Raw genomic sequence first — 23,344 nt, 5'->3', positions numbered from 1 at the left:
CTAGACACTATCCCAATGGTAAATCACGGTCACGCGCACGGCGCATTTCGTAACAAAAGATTTCTAAATATTTCATTACCGTACTTCGAAGCGTGTCAACCGCTGTTTAAAATCAATTTTTATGCCATTTTTCTAATAAAAAAGCGATAATATTCCGACCGGGAATCTGCAATTAGGTAAACAGCCGAAAGAAAATACAGCACAGGGTCGAATCGGGCACGCGCCTAATCCCTTTGTCCTCTGATCGGCCACTTGGCAAAGGCGATTTTGTGTTTCAGCCTGGGGCTGCCTCGACATCGTTCAGGTTTTTCCCGGGCTCTGAGAGCCTATTGGAGCCGTAGGAAGTGTCACATTACAGCTAAGATCCTGACTCTTCAATAAACAGAAGCAAGAACAACAACACCTTGTCAGACAGGCCATTTCCTGCATGAAATCTTCTCAGGTTTTTGCCTGCCATAGGAGTTCTGTTATACTCACAGACACCATTCAAACAGTTTTAGAAACTTTAGGGTGTTTTCTATCCAAAGCCAATAATTATATGCATATTCTAGTTACTGGGCAGGAGTAGTAACCAGATTAAATCGGGTACGTTTTTTATCCGGCCGTGCAAATACTGCCCCCTATCCCCAACAGGTTAATAACTGCCTTGTTCAGATTTTCACCTTGTCAGCTTGGGGATTCGATCTTGCAACCTTTCGGTTACTAGCTCAACGCTCTAACCACCAGGCTACCTTCCACCCCAATGACCCTAAGCATACTGCTAAAGCAACATTCGAGTGATTTAAGGGGAAACATTTAAACGTCTTGGAATGCCCTAGTCAAAGCCCAGACCTCAATCCAATTTTGAATCTGTGGTATGACTTAAAGATTGCTGTACACCAGTGGAACCCATCCAACTTGAAGGAGCTGGAGCAGTTTTGCCTTGAAGAATGGGCAAAAATCCCAGTGGCTAGATGTGCTAAGCTTTTTGAGACATACCCCAAGAGACTTGCAGCTGTAATTGCTGCAAAAGGTGGCTATACAAAGTATTGACTTTTTTTGTCTTATTTCTTGTTTGTTTCACAATAAACAATATTTTGCATCTTCAACGTTGTTGGCATGTTGTGTAAATCAACCGATACAAACCCCCCAAAAATCCATTTTAATTCCAGGTTGTAAGGCAATAAAACAGGAAAAATGCCAAGGGGAGGGAATACTTTTGCAAGCCACTGTATGTTGTAGTGTGTACTGTGTGTGCATTATGAAGGCATTATGGAGGGATGCTTTCGCTTTACTTTCGGTCTATAAGACATGATTTTACATATATGTATCTCAAAGTTTGTGAGCCCTTTTGTTTGTCTGGGTGCGTGTGTGTGTGTGTATTTCCTTGTATGTGTATAGGGGTCTGGGACATGGTGCCTTCGGTGAAGTGTATGAAGGGATGGCAGCGGGGATACCTGGAGAGCCCAGTCCCATGCAAGTAGCAGTCAAGGTGAGCCCTGACACAAACAAAAAACAAGAAATAAACAAACAAACTTACACACAGAATATACTGGGCATCATTCATCTGTAATATCAGCAAGAATGTGTGTGTATTGGGTACGTATGAGCATTTTATTCACAAACATTTCAGTGTTTGAGCTTATGTTGATTTTTTTATTTAACCTTTATTTAGGCAGGCGAGTCCTATTGAGACCCAGGTCATTTTTTTGATGGAGCCCTGCAATGAGCCCCACTGTGCAGATTTATCCTTAGTTCTGCACATCTGTCTACACAGCATTGTCTATGTTCTCTCTGAATGTCCTCATTGTGTGTTCTGTGTGCGTCCCCTGTAGACACTCCCTGAGGTGTGCTCTGAGCAGGATGAGCTTGACTTTCTTATGGAGGCTCTCATTATCAGGTAAAACAAACCACGTTTCCATCCACAGTTTTTATGCAAGTAAAGTTATACCATATGCAAATAAATCACAACAGGTGTGATGGAAACACACATAAACAATGTTGACAGACAATTTATTCGTTCGACATGGTGGGATCTTCTTGTGTCGGTAAAATTAATTATGCGACAATTGCGGTAGAATCTATTTTATGCGCAATTATTTATATAATAAACCATCATATCGAAGTAAACTTGGAGCCACCCGATGATATGCTCCATTGTGCTACCACTACAACGTGGAAAAGCATTAGAGTTTATAGGAAGATGAAATAGTTTTGATTAACTTTCCTAGTGGTTAAGTGATGGATGGTGATGAGCTTCATGCACATTTCTAATAAATATCTAGGGTTTTATTTGAATGCTCGTGACACAATGATAAACACTTGGCTGCCAATTATCAAATACAAATGACGTTGGTCTCATTCCATTTCATTATATAACCTACCCCTATTTCGTCAGCTAACTGTTGTCTAGAGAGCATGCTCCAAAACCAGATGGGGTGCATACGATATGCTATAAAACGCAACAGCTTTTGTGACAAAACTGTCAGTGAAGTTGAAAATGTGATGGAAACCCATCTAACTTATGTTTTTTTATTTGGTACATGGGACTTTAACCACAAAAGTTATTTTTATGTGAACTACCTCATCACGCACAGCCTTTTATCCATAACAAATCAATTTGATGGAAACACATCACTTATGGAAACATTTTCATATTGTTTTTATGCAGATTTTTGAATATTAACATGAAAATCTGTCGCCAATTGGATGGAAACCTAGTTACAGTACACAAACCTAAGCACACGCATGTACTCACACACTCTCTCTCACACACATATACATACACACACACACACACATACACACACACACACACACACACACAGACATACACACTCACAGCTTTTGGTTGAAGACATATTGCAAATGTGCTCCATGGCAGACCATTCTTCAGCAACCATGTACTGTAATCTCGCTTCCTTTTCAACCCTCTCCTTCTCCCTTTCCTTTCCCCTTTCCTCCCTCTATCTCCACCCTCCTTCCCCCTCATCCCCCACTCTCTCCCTTCTCCCCCCTTTCCTCTCTCTCCTCCCTCCTCTCACTCTTTCCCCCTCTCCCTCTCCCTCTCCTCCCTCCATTCCTTCCCCCCTCTTTTCTCCCTCTCCCCCTGCAGTAAATTCAGCCACCAGAACATAGTGCGGTGTATCGGGGTGAGTCTACAGGCCCTACCACGCTTCATCCTATTGGAATTGATGGCTGGAGGAGACCTCAAGAGTTTCCTGAGAGAGACGCGGCCCAGACTGGTCAGTTCAGTTGCCAGTTTGTCCCGTATATTTCAAAATGTACAGTGCGTTAGTTCAGAGCGGTAGTGCTTTAGTGCACAGCTCAAGTGTTTTTGTTGTAGGAATATGTTGTCTTGCTCTAAGTCACAACAGCCAGAGATGGTACCTTGGAGCAGAGATTTCTGAAACCTTAAAGTAAGTTTGACTACATTTGCCAAATTGTTAAAAGGTTTGAAAAACAATAGTAATAAATGCAACACTTGGACAGTGGATAACTTTTAGTTTTTTTGAATCACATATTGACTGGATAATAGCACTTAAACATTTTTACTGGCAATGGACAAATAAAGAACGAAGTTCAGGGATTTTGGTGGAATTCAGCTATTCATTTTATTGTAAAATTTTGTTTCTTAGAATGCACTCATATATACAGTATATGGTATCAGGTATTCTTTTAATATTTTGTTTGAATAAAATTATATGTGCCTCATTTGCATAAATACACTAGCTATATTAGCATATACACTACATGACCAAAAGTATGTGGACACCTGCTCTTCTGGGAAGGCTTTCTAAAGTGGCTTGCGAAAGTTTTCACCCACTTGGCATTTTTACGATTTTGTTGCCTTACAACCTGGAATTAACTTCTTGGGGCTGTGTGGGACACTAGCGTGCCACCCGTGGCGCACCCTATCAACAGCAGGTGCATTTCAAGAGCGGCAAATTTGAAACCAAATAAACTATCTTACACCATTTTAAAGATAAACATCTCCTTAACCTAACCACGTTGTCCGATTTCAAAAAGGTTTTACGGCGAAAGCATAAAGTTAGGTTATGTTAGGAGAGTACATTGACAATAGCTGTGTGTAATGTATTGTCAATTCAAAGACAGGCGTCACCAAAACCATAAAATCAGCTAAAATTATGCACTAACCTTTTACAATCTCCATCAGATGACACTCCTAGGACATTATGTTAGACAATGCATGCATTTTTAGTTCTATCAAGTTCATATTTATATCCAAAAACAGCGTTTTACTATGGCGTTGATGTTCAGGAAATCGTTTCCCTCCAATAACCGGCAGTCAAGTCATCACAACAAAATAATTAATTAATATTAGAAAACATTGGTAAAATATTATATTGTCATTCAAAGAATTATAGATTTACATCTCTTGAACGCAATCGACTTGCCAGATTTAAAAATAACCTTACTGGGTAATCACACTTTGCAATAATCTGAGCACTGCGCCCAGAAAAATACGCTTTGCGATACAGACTAACCGCCATGTTGGAGAGATCGAAAATCGAAAATACTATGTAAATAATCCATTACCTTTGATTCTCTTCATCAGATGTCACTTCCAGGAATCCCAGGTCCATAACAAATGTAGTTTTGTTCGAAAAAGCTCATCATTTATGTCCAAAAAGCTCCGTGTTGTTAGCACATGATCTAAGCCAGCCGGACTTCACTTCACGAACGGAAAAAATATATTTACGTTCGTTCAAACATGTCAAACGTTGTATCGCATAAATCATTAGTGCCTTTTTTAACCAGAACATGAATAAAATTCAAGGCGGACGATTGGGTTCTCTTTTAAAACTTATTGGAACGAGAGTACCCAACATCAACTCGCACGCCAGGTGTCTAATGGGCCATCACCATTCCAAGGTTCTTGTTCGGTCAGATCTCACAGTATAAGACTCAAAACACTTTGTAAAGGCTGGTGACATCTAGTCGAAGCAATAGGAAGTGCCAAAACATTCCTCAGCCCCTTTGTTTTTCAATGGCATAGGCTTAAAGTCAATTCAACACATCAGGTATCCACTTCCTGTCAGAATCTGTCTCAGGGTTTTGCCTGCCAAATGAGTTATGTTATACTCACAGACACCATTCAAACAGTTTTAGAAACTTTAGGGTGTTTTCTATCCATATATAATAAGTATATGCATATTCTAGTTACTGGGTAGGATTAGTAACCAGATTAAATCGGGTACATTTTTTTATCCAGCCGTGAAAATACTGCCCCCTATACCATAACAGGTTAAAATGTATTTCTGGGGGGTTTGAATCATTTAATTTACACAACACGCCTACCACATTTATAATGTGTAATAAACAAGAAATAAGATAACAACAAAAAAACTGAAAACTTGAGCATTCATAACTATTCACCCCCCAAGTCAATACTTTGTAGAGACACCTATTGCAGCAATTACAGCTGCAATTCTCTTGGGGTATGTCTCTATAAGCTTGGCACATCTAGCAACTGGGAATTTTGGCCATTCTTCAAGGCAAAACTGCTCCAGCTCCTCCAAGTTGGATGGGTTCCGCTGGTGTACAGCAATGTTTAAGTCATACCACAGATTCTCAATTGGATTGAGGTCTGGGTTTTGACTAGGCCATTCCAAGACATTTAAATGTTTCCCCTTAAACCACTCAAGTGTTGCTTTAGCAGTATTCTTAGGGTCATTGTCCTGCTGGAAGGTGAACCTCCATCACAGTCTCAAACCTCTGGAAGACTGAAACTGGTTTCCCTGAAGAATTTCCCTGTATTTAGCGCCATCCACCATTCCTTCAATTCTGACCAGTTTCCCAGTCCCTGCCGATGAAAAACATCCCCACAGCATGAAGCTGCCACCACCATGCTTCACTGTGGAGATGGGGTTCTCGGGGTGATGAGAGTTGTTGGGTTTGCCCCAGACATAGCATTTTCCTTTCCTTGGAGTTTTGGTGGGCAGCCCACTCTTGGCAGGTTAGTTGTGGTGCCGAATTCTTAAAAAAATAATAATGGATTTAATGGTGCTCCGTGGGATTATCAAAGTATCTGATATTTTTTTGTAACCGAACCCTGATCTGTACTTTTCCACAACTTTGTCCCTGACCTGTTTGGAGAGCTCCTTTGTCTTCATGGTGCCACTTGCTTAGTGGTGTTGTAGACTCTGGGGACTTTCAGAACAGAGAACATGTGACAGATCATGTGACAGATTGCATACAGGTGGACTTTATTTAACAAATTATGTGACTTCGGAAGGTAATTGGTTGCACCAGATCTTATTTAGGGGCTTCATAAGAAAGGGGTGAATACATATGCACAGACCACTTTTCTGTTTTTTATATTTTTGCATTTTTTGAAACAAATACTTTTTTAAAATTTCACTTCACCAATTCAGACTATTTGTGTATGTCCATTACATGAAATCCAAATAAATATCAATTTTATTACAGGTTGTAATGCAACAAAATAGGAAAACGCCAAGGAGGATGAATACTTTTGCAAAGCACTGTGCTAGATGTTGGAACATTGTTGTGGGGACCATTTCTGTATGGACCTGTCAATCTGAAACAGGAAAGGGCCTTCCCCAAACTGTTATCATTACATTTACATTTACATTTAAGTCATTTAGCAGACGCTCTTATCCAGAGCGACTTACAAATTGGTGCATTCACCTTATGATATCCAGTGGAACAACCACTTTTCAATAGTGCATCTGAATCTTTTAAGGGGGGGGGGGTTAGAAGGATTACTTTATCCTATCCCAGGTATTCCTTAAAGAGGTGGGGTTTCAGGTGTCTCCGGAAGGTGGTGATTGACTCCGCTGTCCTGGCGTCGTGAGGGAGCTTGTTCCACCATTGGGGTGCCAAAGCGAACAGTTTGGACTGGGCTGAGCGGGAACCATGCTTCCTCAGAGGTAGGGGGGCCAGCAGGCCAGAGGTGGATGAACGCAGTGCCCTTGTTTGGGTGTAGGGCCTGATCAGAGCCTGAAGGTATGGAGGTGCCGTTCCCCTCACAGCTCCGTAGGCAAGCACCATGGTCTTGTAGCGGATGCGAGCTTCAACTGGAAGCCAGTGGAGAGAGCGGAGGAGCGGGGTGACGTGAGAGAACTTGGGAAGGTTGAACACCAGACGGGTGTTCTGGATGAGTTGTAGGGGTTTAATGGCACAGGCAGGGAGCCCAGCCAACAGCGAGTTGCAGTAATCCAGACGGGAGATGACAAGTGCCTGGATTAGGACCTGCGTCGCTTCCTGTGTGAGGCAGGGTCGTACTCTGCGAATGTTGTAGAGCATGAACCTACAGGATCGGGTCACCGCCTTGATGTTAGTGGAGAACGACAGGGTGTTGTCCAGGATCACGCCAAGGTTCTTAGCACTCTGGGAGGAGGACACAAGGGAGTTGTCAACCGTGATGGCGAGATCATGGAACGGGCAGTCCTTCCCCTTCCCTTTTTTTATCACAAAGTTGGAAGCACAGAATTGTCTCGAATTTCATAGTATGCTGTAGCGTTAAGATTTACCTTCACTGGAACTAAGGGGCCTAGCCCGAACCATGAAAAATAGCCCCAGACCATTATGCCTTCTCCACCAAACGTTACAGTTGGCACTATGCATTGGGGCAGGTAATAATCTCCTGGCATCCGCCAAACTCAGGTTCGTACTGCCAGATTGTGAAGCGTGATTCATCACTGCAGAGAACGCGTCCAATGGCGGCGAGTTTTACACCTCTCCAGCTCACGCTTGGCTTTGCGTATGGGATCTTAGGCTTGTGTGCGGCTGCTCGGCCATGGAAACCCATTTCATGCAGCTTCCGATGAGCAGTTCTTGTGCTGACGTTCTTCCAGATGCAGTTTGGAACTCGGAAGTGAGTGTCGCTACACGCTTCATCACTCGGCGTCCCCGTTCTGTGATTTACCACTTCGCGGCTGAGCAGTGGTTGCGCCTAGACGTTTCCACTTACAGTTGACCACGGCAGCTCTAGCAGACCAGAGATTTGACGAACTGACTTGTTGGAATGGTGGCATCCTATGACGGTGCTACATTGAAAGTCATTGAGCGCTTCAGTAAGTCTATTCTACTGCTAATGTTTGTCTAGGGAGATTGCATGACTGTGTGCTTGATTTAATGCACCTGTCAGCAAAAGGTGGGGCTGAAATAGCCAAGTCCACTCATTTAACTGACTTGCCTAGTTAAATAAAGGTAAAATAAAATTAAAATTGTTCTGCTGGAAGGTGAACCTCTGTCACAGTCTCAAATATCTGGAAGACTGAAACAGGTTTCCCTCAAGAATTACCCTGCATTTAGCGCCATCCATCAATCCTTCAATTCTGACCAGTTTCCCAGTACCTTCCGATGAAAAACATCCCCACAGCATGATGCTGCCACCACCACGGGGATGGTGTTCTCGGGGTGATGAGAGGTGTTGGGTTTGCGCAAGACATATCATTTTCCTTGATGGCCAAAAAGCTCAATTTTAGTCTTATCTGACCAGAGTACCTTCGTCCATATGTTTGGGGAGTCTCCCACATGCCTTTTGGCGAACACCAAACGTGTTTGCTTATTTCTTTCTTTAACCTCTATGGGACCGGCGGGACGAAATCGTCCCACCTACGTAACAGCCAGTGGAATCCTGTGGCGCGTTATTCAAATACCTTAGAAATGCTATTACTTCAATTTCTCAAACATATGACTATTTTACAGCATTTTAAAGACAAGACTCTCGTTAACCTGTTTGGTATAGGGGGCAGTATTGAGAATTTTGGAAAAAATATGTTCCCATTTTTAACTGCCTCCTACACCAACTCAGAAGCTAGAATATGCATATTATTGTTCAGGTTTGGATAGAAAACACTCTGAATTTTCTAAAACTGTTTGAATGGTGTCTGTGAGTATAACAGAACTCCTATGGCAGGCAAAAACCTGACAAGGCTTCAAGCAGGAAGTACCCTGTCTGACAAGGAGTCGTGCGTCTTACCTCTTTTTATTGAAAAGTAAGGATCTTAGCTGTAACGTGACAATTCCCAGGGCTCCAATAGGCTCTCAGAGCCCGCGAAATAACTGAAGGTTTACGAGGGAACCTCAGGTTGAAATATATTATCGCCTTTTGTAAGTGGATGCTCGGAGGACCTTTCAATGATGCGCGTGCATGAGTCGCTTCTGAGGAGAAATTTTATTCGGCTGTTTAGGCTCAATGCATACTCCCGGTCGGAATATTAACACTTCTCTACGACATAAATGGCATAAAAATTGGTTTTAAACAGCGGTTGACATGCTTCGAAGTACGGTAATGGAATATTTAGACATTTTTGACACGCCAATGCGCCATGCGCAACACCGCGAAGAAGCATTCTAGAACTCACGAACAAAACGTCGCTGTTGGAATATAACGATGGATTATTTGGGACCAAACCAACATTTGTTATTGAAGTAGAAGTCCTGGCAGTGTATTCTGATGAAGAACAAGCAAGGTAAGAACATTTTTCTTATAGGAAATGTGATTTTGGTGGAGGCTGAACTGGGTGGGTATCTAAATAGCTAGCCCTGTAATGCCGGGCTATGTACTTAGATTATTGCAAAATGTGCTTCATCCGAAAAGCTATTTTAAAATCGGACATATCGAGTGCATAGAGGGGTAATGTATCTATAATTCTTAAAATAATTGTTATGCTTTTTGTGAACGTTTATCGTGAGTAATTTAGTAAAATCACCGGAAGTGTTCGGTGGGAATGCTAGTTCTGAACGTCACATGCTAATGTAAAAAGCTGGTTTTTGATATAAATATGAACTTGATTGAACAGACATGCATGTATTGTATAACACAATGTCCTAGGTGTGTCATCTGATGAAGATCATCAAAGGTTAGTGCTGCATTTAGATATGGTTTGGGTTTATGTGACATGATATGCTAGCTTGAAAAATGGCTGTGTGATTATTTCTGGCTGGGTACTCTGCTGACATAATCTAATGTTTTGCTTTTGTTGTAAAGCCTTTTTGAAATCGGACAGTGGGGTTAGATTAACGAGATTCTTGTCTTTAAATAGCTGTGAAATAGTCATATGTTTGAGAAATTGAAGTTATAGCATTTCTAACGATTCAAAAATCGCGCCACTGGATTGAAGTGGCTGTTACGTAGGTGGGACGAAATCGTCCCACATAGCCCAGAGAGGTTAATCTAACCACACTGTCCGATTTCAAAAAGGCTTTACAACGAAAGCAAACATTAGATTATGTCAGCAGAGTACACAGCCAGAAATAATCAGACACCCATTTTTCAAGCTGGCATATAATGTCACATAAACCCAGAAGACAGCTAAATGCAGCACTAACCTTTGATAATCTTCATCAGATGACAACCCTAGGACATTATGTTATACAATACATGCATGTTTTGTTCAATCAAGTTCATATTTATATCAAAAACCAGCTTTTTACATTAGCATGTGACGTTCAGAACTAGCATACCCCCCGCAAACTTCCGGCGAATTTACTAACAATTTACTAAATTACTCACGATAAACGTTCACAAAAAGCATAACAATTATTTTAAGAATTATAGATACAGAACTCTATGCACTCGATATGTCCGATTTTAAAATAGCTTTTTGGTGAAAGCACATTTTGCAATATTCTAAGTAGATAGCCCGGCATCACAGGGCTAGCTATTTAGACACCCAGCAAGTTTAGCCTTCACCAAACTCCGATTTACTATTAGAAAAGTTTCATTACCTTTGGTGTTCTTTGTCAGAATGCACTCCCAGGACTTCTACTTCAATAACAAATGTTGGTTTGGTCCCAAATAATTCATAGTTATGTTCAAACAGCGCCGTTTTGTTCGTGCGTTCAAGACACTATCCGAATGGTAAATAAGGGTCACGCGCACGGCGCATTTCATGACAAAAGATTTCTAAATATTTCATTACCGTACTTCGAAGCATGTCAACCGCTGTTTAAAATCAATTTTTATGCCATTTTTCTCGTAAAAAAGCGATAATATTCCGACCGGGAATCTGCAATTAGGTAAACAGACGAAAGAAAATAAAGCACAGGGTTGACTCGGGCACGCGCCTAAGCCCATTGTCCTCTGATCGGCCACTTGTCAAAGGCGATAATGTGTTTCAGCCAGAGGCTGCCTCGATATCGTTCAGCTTTTTCCCGGGCTCTGAGAGCCTATGGGAGCCGTAGGAAGTGTCACGTTATAGCAAAGATCCTCAGTCTTCAATAAACAGAGGCAAGAAGAACAACACCTTGTCAGACAGGCCACTTCCTGCATTGAATCTTCTCAGGTTTTTGCCTGCCATGTGAGTTCTGTTATACTCACAGACACCATTCAAACAGTTTTAGAAACTTTAGAATGTTTTCTATCCAAAGCCAATAATTATATGCATATTCTAGTTACTGGGCAGGAGTAGTAACCAGATTAAATCGGGTATGTTTTTTATCCGGCCGTGTAAATACTGCCCCCTAGCCCTAACAGGTTAAATACACAACAAGTAAATGAGGGAATTGAAACCAAGTGTGTGGAAAAACAAGACAAAACACATGGAAAATGAAAAGTGGATCGGTGATTGCTACAAGACCGGCGACGCCGACCGCCGAGAGCCGCCCGAACAAGGAGAGGACCCGACTTCGGCGGAAGTCGTGACAGTACCCCCCCCCTTGACACGCATCTCCAGCAGCGCGCCGACGCCGGCCTTGGGGACGACCCAGAGGGCGAGGCGCAGGGCGATCCGGACTGAGACGGTGGAACTCCCGCATCATTGAAGGGTCCAACACTTCCTCCACCGGAACCTAGCACCTCTCCTCCGGGCCGTACCCCTCCCACTCCACGAGGTACTGAAGGCCCCTCGCCCGACGCCTCGAATCCAGTATCTACTATTATTTGACCATGCTCGTCATTTATGAACATTTGAACATCTTGGCCATGTTTTGTTATCATCTCCACCCGGCACAGCCAGAAGAGGACTGGCCACCCCTCATAGCCTGGTTCCTCTCTAGGTTTCTTCCTAGGTTTTGGCCTTTCTAAGGTGCTTCTACACCTGCATTACTTGCTGTTTGGGGTTTTAGGCTGGTTTCTGTACAGCACTTTGAGATATCAGCTGATGTAAGAAGGGCTATATAAATACATTTGATTTGATTTTGATATAGAGCGAACGGAGTATGCCGGGGTCCCCTCGATGTCCAGAGGAGGAACCTCCCGCCCCTCAGACTCCTGGAGCGGGCCAACCACCACCGGCCTGAGGAGAAACACATGGAACGAGGGGTTAATACGGTAATCAGGGGGAAGCTGTAACCTATAACAAACCGCGTTCACTCTCCTCAGGGCTTTAAATGGCCCCACAACCCACGGGCCCAGCTTCCGGCAGGGCAGGCACTCCCAGGACTTCTACTTCAATAACAAATGTTGGTTTGATCCCAAATAATCCATAGTTATATCCAAACAGCGGCGTTTTGTTCGTGCGTTCAAGACACTATCCGAAAGGGTAAATAAGGGTTACGCGCCCGACGCGTTTCGTGACAAAAAAATTCTAAATATTCCATTACCGTACTTCGAAGCATGTCAACCACTGTTTAAAATCAATTTTTATGTAATTTTTTTTCTTAGAAAAGCGATAATATTCCGACCGGGAAAGCGTGTTTATGTTCAGAGAGAAAGAAAGTAAAAGCATGGTACGAGCCTCAGTCTGATGGCCCTCTGATCAAGTTTTTCAGCCAGCGGCTGGAATTACATCATTCAGCTTTTTCCCGGGTTCTGAGAGCCTATGGGAGCCGTAGGAAGTGTCACGTTACAGCAAAGATCCAAAATTTTCTTTAAACGGAGCCAAGAAGCTCAAGGAATGGTCAGAGAGGGTACTTCCTGTTTGGAATCTTCTCAGGTTTTAGCCTGCCATATGAGTTCTGTTATACTCACAGACACCATTCAAACAGTTTTAGAAACTTTAGGGTGTTTTCTATCCAAAGCCAATAATTATATGCATATTCTAGTTTCTGGGCAGGAGTAATAATCAGATTAAATCGGGTACGTTTTTTTATCCGGCCGTGAAAATACTGCCCCCTAGCCATAACAGGTTAATGCCTGCTCAATGTCTGCGTCCAACTCCCACACTACCGGCGCCACCAGGCAGGAGGCCGGGAGTTTGGGAGTGGGATCCATGGGCCGCTCCTCTGTGTCATACAGTCTTGACAGTGCGTCTGCCTTCACGTTCTGGGAACCTGGTCTGTAGGATAGGGAAAAAACAAAACGGATGAAAAACATGGCCCACCTAGCCTGGCGAGAGTTCAGTCTCCTCGCTGCCCGGTTGTACTCTAGATTGCGGTGGTCAGTCGAGATGAGAAAGGGTGTTTAGCCCCCTCAAGCCAATGTCTCCACGCCTTCAGAGCCTTGACGACAGCCAACAGCACCCGGTCCCCCAAGTCATAGTTTCGCTCTGCCGGGCTGAGCTTCTTCGAGAAGGCACAGGGGCGGAGCTTCGGTGGCATACCCGAGCGCTGAGAGAGCACGGCTCCTATCCCAGCCTCGGACGCGTCCACGTCCACTATGAACGCCAAAGAGGGATCCGGATGGGCCAGCACGGGAGCCGAGGTAAACAGAGCCCTCAGGTGACCAAAGGCCCTGTCCGCCTCAGCCGACCACTGCAAACGTATCAGGCCCCCCTTCAGCAGTGAGGTAATGGCAGCCGCTACCTGACCAAAACCCCGGATAAACCTCCGGTACTAATTGGCAAACCCTAGGAACCGCTGCACTTCCTTTACCGTGGGAGTCGGCCAATTACGCACGGCTGAAATGCTGTCACTCTCCATCTCCACCCCCGAGGTGGAAATGCGGTACCCTAGGAAGGAAACGGACTGCTGGAAGAACAGGCATTTCTCAGCCTTGACATACAGGTCATGCTCCAACAGTCGACCAAGCACCCTGCGCACCAGGGACACATGCACGGCGCGTGCAGTGGAGAATATCAGAATGTCATCAATGTACACCCTGCCCGTGCAGGTCCCTGAAAATCTCATCTTCAAAGGCTTGGAAGACTGATGGAGCATTCATCAACCCGTACGGCATGACGAGGTACTCATGATGCCCTGAGGTCGTACTGAACGCCGTCTTCACTCGTGTCCCTCCCGGATACGCACCGGGTTGTAAGCGCTCCTGAGATCTAATTTGGTGAAGAAGTGCACCCGTGCATTGACTCAATCGCTATGGCGATGCGCGGTTGCGGGTAACTGTACCTCACCGTGATCTAGTTTAGCCCTCGATAGTCAATGCACGGGCGCAGACCTCCCTCCTTTTTCTTCACAAAAAAGAAACTCGTGGAGGCGGGTGAAGCGGAGGACCGAATGTACCCCTGATGCAGGGATTTGGAGACATATGTTTCCATAGCCGCTGTCTTCGCCTGTGATGGGATACATGTGACTCCTGGGAAGTGCAGCATCTACCAGAAGATTTATCGCACAATTGCCCCGTCGATGGGGTGGTAATTGAGTCGCCTTCTTCTTGGAGGGCTCTCGACCACCCCGTGAGAGCCCTCCGTTGCCAAGAAACAGTGGGGTCTTGACAAGCTAACCAGGGTAGGCCTAGCACCACGGGAAACGCAGGAGAGTCAATGAGGAAGAGATTGATTCTCTCCGTGTGACCCCCCTGCGTCACCATACCCAGAGGAGCGGTGGCCATCTCTAATCAACCCTGACCCTAATGGTCAACTGTCTAAGGCATGGACGGGGAAGTTTCACAGTCATGGGAACAATGGGGATCCCTAAACTAAGGGCGAACGATCTGTCTATAAAATTCCCAGCCGCTCCTGAAACAACTAGCGCCTTATGCTGGGAATGCGGGGGAAAAAAATCAGGAAAAGTAACATACACAAATATGTGTGCAACAGGGGCTCTGGGTGAGAATGGTGCCGGCTCACCTGGGTGACGCCAGAGTGCCCTGCCTGCTGCCTCGATCCCCAGAGGAACCAACCCGGCACCGACCGGCAGTGTGACCTCTGCGGCCACAGATGGTGCACGAGACGAAACCTCCTCCAGTCTCCCTACGCACAGCACCTCCCAGCTCCATGGGCACTGGAGCGGCGGTGCTGGGGGATGGAACCGACAGAACCCAATCTGGATGTCCGCGGGTAGCCAGCAGGTTATCCAGCCGAATGGACAGGTCCACCAGCTGGTCGAAAGTGAGGGTGGTGTCCCTGCAGGCCAATTCCCGACGGACGTCCTCACGCAAACTGCAGCGATAGTGGTCGATCAGGGCCCTATTGTTCCATCCCGTGCCGGCGGCCAGGGTCCAAAAATCCATGGCGAACTCCTGGGCGCTCCTCGTCCCCTGCCTCAGATGGAAGAGACGTTCACCTACTTCTCTACCCTCGGGTGGGTGGTCGAAGACTGCTCGGAAGTGGCGGGTGAAATCCTCAATGGTCCAGCGCCGCATCTCCATCTCCCCACATGGCGTTGGCCCACTCCAAAGCTTTCCCAGAGAGGCACGAGACAAGGGCGGACACCTTCTCACGGACTGAAGGAGCCGGGTGGACGGTTGCCAGGTAGAGGTTGAGCTGCAACAGAAACCCTGGCAGCGTGCAGCCGTCCCGTCGTACTCCCGGGGAAGGGCGAGACGAATCCCACTGGGACCGCATGAAGGGGGGGACGAGTAGTGGATACCCCAGTTGTGCTGGTGGAGACGCTGAAGGAACTCCCTGTCTCTCCCAGCGGTCCATAGTTTGGACAACGAGGTCCATGGCGGCGCATCACCGTGTGCTCCCAGACGCGCTCCTCCACCCCTATTCCAGGGGCACCTGCTCCTGCTGACTCCATATGTGTGGAGTGGGATTCTGTAACCGGGTGCGTAATGGGCGGCAGAGAAGTCAGGCGCAGGAGAGCAGAACTGGGTATAAACCGGATATTTATTAAGCAAAACCAATGGCAACCAGAACGGCGTCCAGAAGATAAATGGGCACAAAGATAACCCATTGTGCGCTCACGGGGAACGTGCACAAGCACTACAATAAACAATCCCACACAAAGACATGGGGGGAACAGAGGATTAAATACACAACAAGTAAATGAGGGAATTGAAACCAGGTGTGTGGAAAAACAAGACAAAACACATGGAAAATGAAAAGTGGATCGATGATGGCTAGAAGACCGCCGAGCGCTGCCCGAACAAGGAGAGGACCCGACTTCGGCGGAAGTCGTGACAAAAATGTCCTCTGTCTAGGCCTACCTGCACACACCTGCACTGTCTAGACTGCATCATTAATTACTGTTGTTGTCACGTTCTGTTGTATAATTCAACAAGTGTGTCAATAGCAGGATACTCTCGGATTTAAAATCAACATGTGTAGATTATACCGATCTATACATACTTTACATAATGTCACTATAATCCAAGTGTTCATTTTTGGAAGTCGTTTTCATTGCATCTCAATAGTAAACATTTCAATTTCTATTCAATTATTACTTTTTTCAATTCCACAAAAAAATGAACACCCATCAAAAGAAATATATTTTTATTTTCTTGCTTGTGATGTACTGTAAGTGTACGATGCGCTAACTCCCAGATGAAGCTTGTGATGTACGATGCGCTAACTCCCAGATGAAGCTTTAGCATTCTTATAGATTCAACAGAAAGACAATATTCCATTGAGCCATTACTGGGTGTGTTTGATAGAAAGGTCATTACAAACATTAACATAACGTTAATGAGAAAGAAATTACAGGCACAAGCAAGAGTATGAAAGAGTCACAGGAGTAAAATGAAAGCAATCAATCCAGCGAGATTTAATAAGTGACAAGTGAATTGTGCACCCCTCAAACACAGGAAATATATTCTGAAAACGGCAGATCCTCAGGTGGGCGGGGCATGCATGTTGCTAGTTCTTTGTTAGTCTTGGTTGTGGAGCTTTGCTTACATTGATTATTAAAAGGGTCCGATCCTTAATTAAGATAGAGGTACTTCAGAGTAAACTAACTGTTTCAATCTGAAAGCTAACAGAGGAACAACAAAGGATGCAACAGCTGTTTGGCTGCTGTGCTCTGCAGTAAATCTGTCACTGTTTTGTTTAGGAATCTGTTTGCCAATTGGTCCACCTATCTGCATGTCTGTCATGTCTTCTTTTATCAGTCTAATTCTTTGTCTTTTTGTATGTCTATCTTTTTTTGTGTGTAGAAGCTTGAATGTCTGTCCGTGTGTCTGTCTGACTGATTTGATTTACTGTCTCTGTCTGTCTGTCTGTCTGTCTGTCTGTCTGTCTGTCTGTCTGTCTGTCTGTCTGTCTGTCTGTCTGTCTGTCTGTCTGTCTGTCTGTCTGTCTGTCTGTCTGTCTGTCTGTCTGTCTGTCTGTCTGTCTGTCTGTCTGTCTGTCTGTCTGTCTGTCTGTCTGTCTGTCTGTCTGTCTGTCTGTCTGTCTGTCTGTCTGTCTGTCTGTCTGATACACAAATGTACAGTCAATAACACAATAGAAAAATCTGTATACAGTGTGTGCAAATGTAGTAAGGAGGTAAGGCAATAAATAGGACAATAGTGGTGAAGTAATTACAATTTAGCCATTTACACTGGAGTGATATATGTGCAGATGAGGATGTGCAAGTAGAAATACTGGTGTGCAAAAGAGCAGAAAAACAAAAACAAATATTGGGATGAGGTAGGTAGTTGATTGGATGGGCTATTAACAGATGGGCTGTGTACAGCTGCAGTGACACGTCTGACCTCTGATTGCCAACAAGGCTTTTGCCACCAAGTACTAAGTCATGTTTTGCAGAGGGGTCAAATACTTATTTCCCTCATTAAAATGGAAATAATTTTATAACATTCTTGACATGCGTTTTTATGGATTGTTTTGTTGTTATTCTGTCTCTCACTGTTCATATAAACCTACCATTAAAATTATAGACTGATCATTTCTTTGTCAGTGGGCAAACGTACAAAATCAGCAGGGGATCAAATACTTTTTCCCTCACTGTATGCAGCGTTTACCATGAATACAGTCTCTGAGAACACGGGAACATTGTCTTTAAATTTCAATTCCGCTGTAGAGCGGGTCTTCAGCTCTACGGATTGAATCAAGCCCTATGTATATGTGAGCCTGATCTCTTCCTCTCTATCTGGTATCTCTCTATAGGAGCACCCTTCTAGTCTATCCATGGAAGACCTGCTCAACGTGGCCAGAGACATTGCACAGGGATGCCAATACCTGGAGGAGAACCAGTTTATACACCGGTAGGCCTACTGTGGTAGAGAAACATACTGTACATGGATTTATGTGTGTGCAGTGTGCACATAATGTATAGTCAAACCCACACAATATGCAATGACAGACAAATACACTCTCACACACAAACACTAATTTCACGCACACACAAACACACAAATAGCAGTGCACACACACACACCACAAAGACACAGTCCCCCACCCAAACAAAAACAGATGGGAACAGAATGGTTTGCCTGCTTCCCCCGGCAACCCCAGAAATCGCCTTGCTCAGTCTCCACGGCGTCCGTACCTGTGACAGAATTTTCCCTTTAACCCGCAACTTCCTGCAAGTCATCCAATGACAAACGAGCCCAATTAAAGCTAATTTACCCCAAAATGTGCAGTTAACTATTATACCACCTAATGGCGTCACAGGAGTGTAGCTACACACACACACACACACACACACACACACACACACACACACACACACACACACACACACACACACACACACACGAACACAACACACAGAAGCACTAGGCTACACACACTACACACACACCAGCTCGACTCCTTATTACAATTCCCAGCCAACATCATCATTCTTGAGGCCACTACGTGTGAGTACGTGTCACTAGACTACATTTTCTTGAGGAAAACCTGCATTGACGACATGCTCTCTTGGAGCGCATTAAGTATCAACTGCAATATTTCGAAGAGTGTGTTTGCTGCTTTGTCATACCACTGAAATTCTGCAGCCTCTTAAGTCATATTACAATCCCATTCAACATAAATGTATGCATATGCTAAATCTGCCTGTGAATAACATTGTTTTGTTTAATCCGAATTCAAACAGTTCAGATTAACCAACTTAATGTTCAGTTAACGCTTAATGCATTAATACATTAATATGTTATTCCGATAATCACACTCAATTGTTTTAAGGGTGGGAGTGGAAACCAACATCCACACAACACAATGGGCTACATACACTACACGATTCTCACAGATATGTGTTTTGAGTTCTCTGTTTGCCCTTATTCTACCATGGGGATAAGATACACACTTTTTAAATGTAACCTTTATTTAACTAGTCAAGTCAGTTGAGAACAAATTCTTATTTACAATGATGGCCTACTGGGGAACAGTAGGTTAACTGCCTTGTACCATGTCAGCTCAGGGACTTGATCCAGCAACCTTTCGGTTACTGGCCCAACTCTCTAAGCACTAGGTTACCTGCCGCCACACACATACAGACGCTCAAGCGCGCTCGCACACACGCACACCGATCGACGGATGGACAAGCGCACACACACTAACACAGACAGACAGACAGACAAGCACACACACAGACAAACAGACAGACAAGCGCACACACACTAACACAGACGGACAGCCAGATAGACAAAGCGCGCACACTAACACAGACGGACAGACAAGCGCACACACTAACACAGACAAGCACGCACACACTAACACAGACAAGTACGCACACACTAACACAGACAAGCGCGCACACACTAACACAGACAGACAAAGCGCACACACTAACACAGACAGACAGACAGACAGACAGACAGACAGACAGACAGACAGACAGACAGACAGACAGACAGACAGACAGACAGACAGACAGACAGACAGACAGACGCGCACACACTAACACGGAAGGACAGACAAGCGCGCACACACTAACACGGAAGGACAGACAAGCGCGCACACACTAACACGGAAGGACAGACAAGCGCGCACACACTAACACGGAAGGACAGACAAGCGCGCACACACTAACACGGAAGGACAGACAAGCGCGCACACACTAACACGGAAGGACAGACAAGCGCGCACACACTAACACGGAAGGACAGACAAGCGCGCACACACTAACACGGAAGGACAGACAAGCGCGCACACACTAACACGGAAGGACAGACAAGCGCGCACACACTAACACGGAAGGACAGACAAGCGCGCACACACTAACACGGAAGGACAGACAAGCGCGCACACACTAACACGAACACACCCCTGTAAGGTTCTTCTTGTCTTGTCACTTTGCAGGGACATTGCGGCCCGGAACTGCCTGCTGACCACCAAAGGACCGGGGAGAGTGGCCAAGATCGGGGACTTTGGAATGGCCAGGGACATTTATAGGTACTGCCATCATAAAAAGTCATTAAACCCAGCTACTATAAAAGTATATGTGGACTGGGGTGGTCTGGCGGTCTGGGCCGTTGCCTCTGGAGCACATGTACGATATATTGCTGCCAGCATGAGTTGGAGTCTGGCCTGTTGCTACTTCAGCACCATCTCTCCTAAGTTTCAACTCTATCTCTTTTCAAACATGACAAAATACCAAAGGAGTGGGACTGCCCCACTCCTTAAAAAAATAAAAATAATTGTCACGCCTGCTCCCGCTCGCCCTCTCTGGCGCTCGAGGGCTCCAGACTGCCCTTCATTACGCACACCTGTCACCATCATTACGCTCACCAGCGCTCAATGGACTCACCTGGACTCCTTCACCTTGTTGATTGCCCCATCTATATCTGTCTGTTCCTCAGTTGGTTCCCCATGGTTACCAACATAATTAGAGCAGTACAACTCAATATTTTACATTTACATTTACATTTACATTTAAGTCATTTAGCAGACGCTCTTATCCAGAGCGACTTACAAATTGGTGCATTCACCTTATGATATCCAGTGGAACAACCACTTTACAATAGTGCATCTAAATCTTTTAAGGGGGGGGGGGTTAGAAGGATTACTTTATCCTATCCCAGGTATTCCTTAAAGAGGTGGGGTTTCAGGTGTCTCCGGAAGGTGGTGATTGACTCTGCTGTCCTGGCATCGTGAGGGAGCTTGTTCCACCATTGGGGTGCCAAAGCAAACAGTTTGGACTGGGCTGAGCGGGAACCGTGCTTCCTCAGAGGTAGGGGGGCCAGCAGGCCAGAGGTGGAGGAACGCAGTGCCCTTGTTTGGGTGTAGGGCCTGATCAGAGCCTGAAGGTATGGAGGTGCCGTTCCCCTCACAGCTCCGTAGGCAAGCACCATGGTCTTGTAGCGGATGCGAGCTTCAACTGGAAACCAGTGGAGAGAGCGGAGGAGCGGGGTGACGTGAGAGAACTTGGGAAGGTTGAACACCAGACGGGCTGCGGTGTTCTGGATGAGTTGTAGGGGTTTAATGGCACAGGCAGGGAGCCTGTTTGTTATACCCGTGGTATACAGTCTGATATACCATGGCTTTCAGCCAGTCAGGATTCAGGGCTCAAACCACCCCTTGGTAACCAGTTTAAGGGTCCTCAGGGGTTGGTGATATATGGCCAATATACCACGGCTAAGGGCTGTGTCCAGGCCATGGTATATTGGCCATATACCACACCTCCTTGGGCCTTATTGCTTAAATATACCACTGTTTTCAGACAATCTGTATCCAGGACCCAAACTATCCAGTTTATAATTCTGTTTATTACTGCCCGTGTCTGTTGCTAGTGACACAGTCCATTTCCTCGTCTGGGAAACACAGTCGATTACAAATAATTTTTTTACAATCTGAGTGGGATCCATGGCTATACAGTTTAGTAATGGCTGCCATGATGGCACCAATAGTTTCTAAGCCAACTACTTTATGTGTCACGCATGTGTGTAGAAACGGACCAAGGCGCAGCATGAGTATCGTTCCACATCGTTATTATATTGTGAAACTTAGCCAAACAATAAACTATAAAACAAACCGTGACGACAGAGGTGCAACATGCACTAACTCAAAATAATCTCCCACAAACACAGGTGGGAAAAACAACTACTTAAATATGATCCCCAATTAGAGACAACGATGACCAGCTGCCTCTAATTGGAATCATACAAAAACCCCAACATAGAAAAAAGAAACTAGAACACAACATAGAAAAAAGAAACTAGATTAACCCCCCAGTCACGCCCTGGCCTACTCTACCATAGAAAATAAGAGCACTCTATGGTCAGGATGTGACATTATGTCTAGTTGTAGAATGCCAATTCTATCTAGAATGTCAATTTGAAGATTGCTGGGGGCATTTAATTTCAATTTGATGGCTTTTGGTGCAAATGATAATGTCTCACAAACATAGGAAGGCTAGGAGGTTAAAAGTAGAAGCCACATTTTGGTTGGACCTTGTGTACAATTGACAAATAAAGCGATCTTAATCTTAATTTTACAGTTTATTATCCTCAAAATCCTTGTGATTACATACTGACTTGAGGTGTTTTCCCAGTTGCAATTCCAATCCACACTGCACCGTTCACAAATGCACAACCCAATGAGGAAATCACCTCCACCACCCACATCTCAGCCTGCCATCACAAGGAATTGGAGGATAAGTGTTGTACAAAAAATGCTACAATTTAATATATAATTCTATAGTAAACTGTGGTATACTGTAGAAAACTATACTACACACTGTAGTATCCCTCGCTCATCAGGAGTAGTACTTACTATGGAATGTTATAGTATACTTGGGCTTCCGAGTGGCGCAGCAGTCTAAGGCACTGCATCTCAGTGCTTGAGGTATCACTACAGACACCCTGGTTCAAATCCAGGCTGTATCACAACCGGCCATGATTGGGAGTCCCATAGGGCAGTGCACATTTGGCCCAGCGTCATCAGGGTTTGGCCGGTGTAGGCCGTCATTGTAACTAAGAATTTGTTCTTAACTGACTTGCCTAGTTAAATAAAGGTTAAACAAATACTGTGGAATACTATACTAAATAGTATTATGTGCAAAAAAACTCTGTAATAAATATTACAGTAAAGTCCACAAAAACATTAGTCTGCAAAAACACTACACTTTAACTATAGTAAATACTACAGTATTTAGTTTGCACATTCCTCTCCCCCATATCACAATTTGTGCCACCCATAAGTGAGAAACCATATATTGTGTTCCCTACAGGTTATAGAAAAGAGCCGACGTCCTAAACTATCCATTCAGACCCCAGTCCTACCTACCTACAAGTTATGGAAAATGTGCTCTTTCAGTATTTCTTTAGTAGGTTTCCTGAAGGAGAAAGCCTTCACTTCTATGTCAAGGATAATAAAACAAAAACGCTACAGTAAATAGTACAGTATAGTACAGTCCGCAAAAACACTACAGTAAATACTACAATATACTACAATCCGCAAAAACACTACATTAATTGCTATAGTATATA

General features: G+C 44.6%; 1 protein-coding gene across 1 annotated transcript in view; it reads left to right on the top strand.

Moving 5' to 3' along the window:
• LOC115202792 (ALK tyrosine kinase receptor-like) overlaps window positions 1–23,344 on the top strand; it is a 217,754-nt gene that overhangs the window by 147,539 nt on the left and 46,871 nt on the right. Inside the window, exons 17-21 of the mRNA XM_029766822.1 lie at window positions 1,381–1,471; window positions 1,815–1,879; window positions 3,095–3,224; window positions 18,081–18,178; window positions 20,217–20,309. Coding sequence (XP_029622682.1) covers window positions 1,381–1,471; window positions 1,815–1,879; window positions 3,095–3,224; window positions 18,081–18,178; window positions 20,217–20,309 — 477 coding nt within the window. The remainder of the gene's footprint in view (window positions 1–1,380; window positions 1,472–1,814; window positions 1,880–3,094; window positions 3,225–18,080; window positions 18,179–20,216; window positions 20,310–23,344) is intronic.

The sequence above is a fragment of the Salmo trutta genome, chromosome 12 (assembly GCF_901001165.1).
Source record: "Salmo trutta chromosome 12, fSalTru1.1, whole genome shotgun sequence".
Taxonomy (NCBI): domain Eukaryota; kingdom Metazoa; phylum Chordata; class Actinopteri; order Salmoniformes; family Salmonidae; genus Salmo; species Salmo trutta.
Note: the sequence above shows the minus strand (reverse complement) of the source record. Positions and strands in the feature narration are given on the sequence as shown.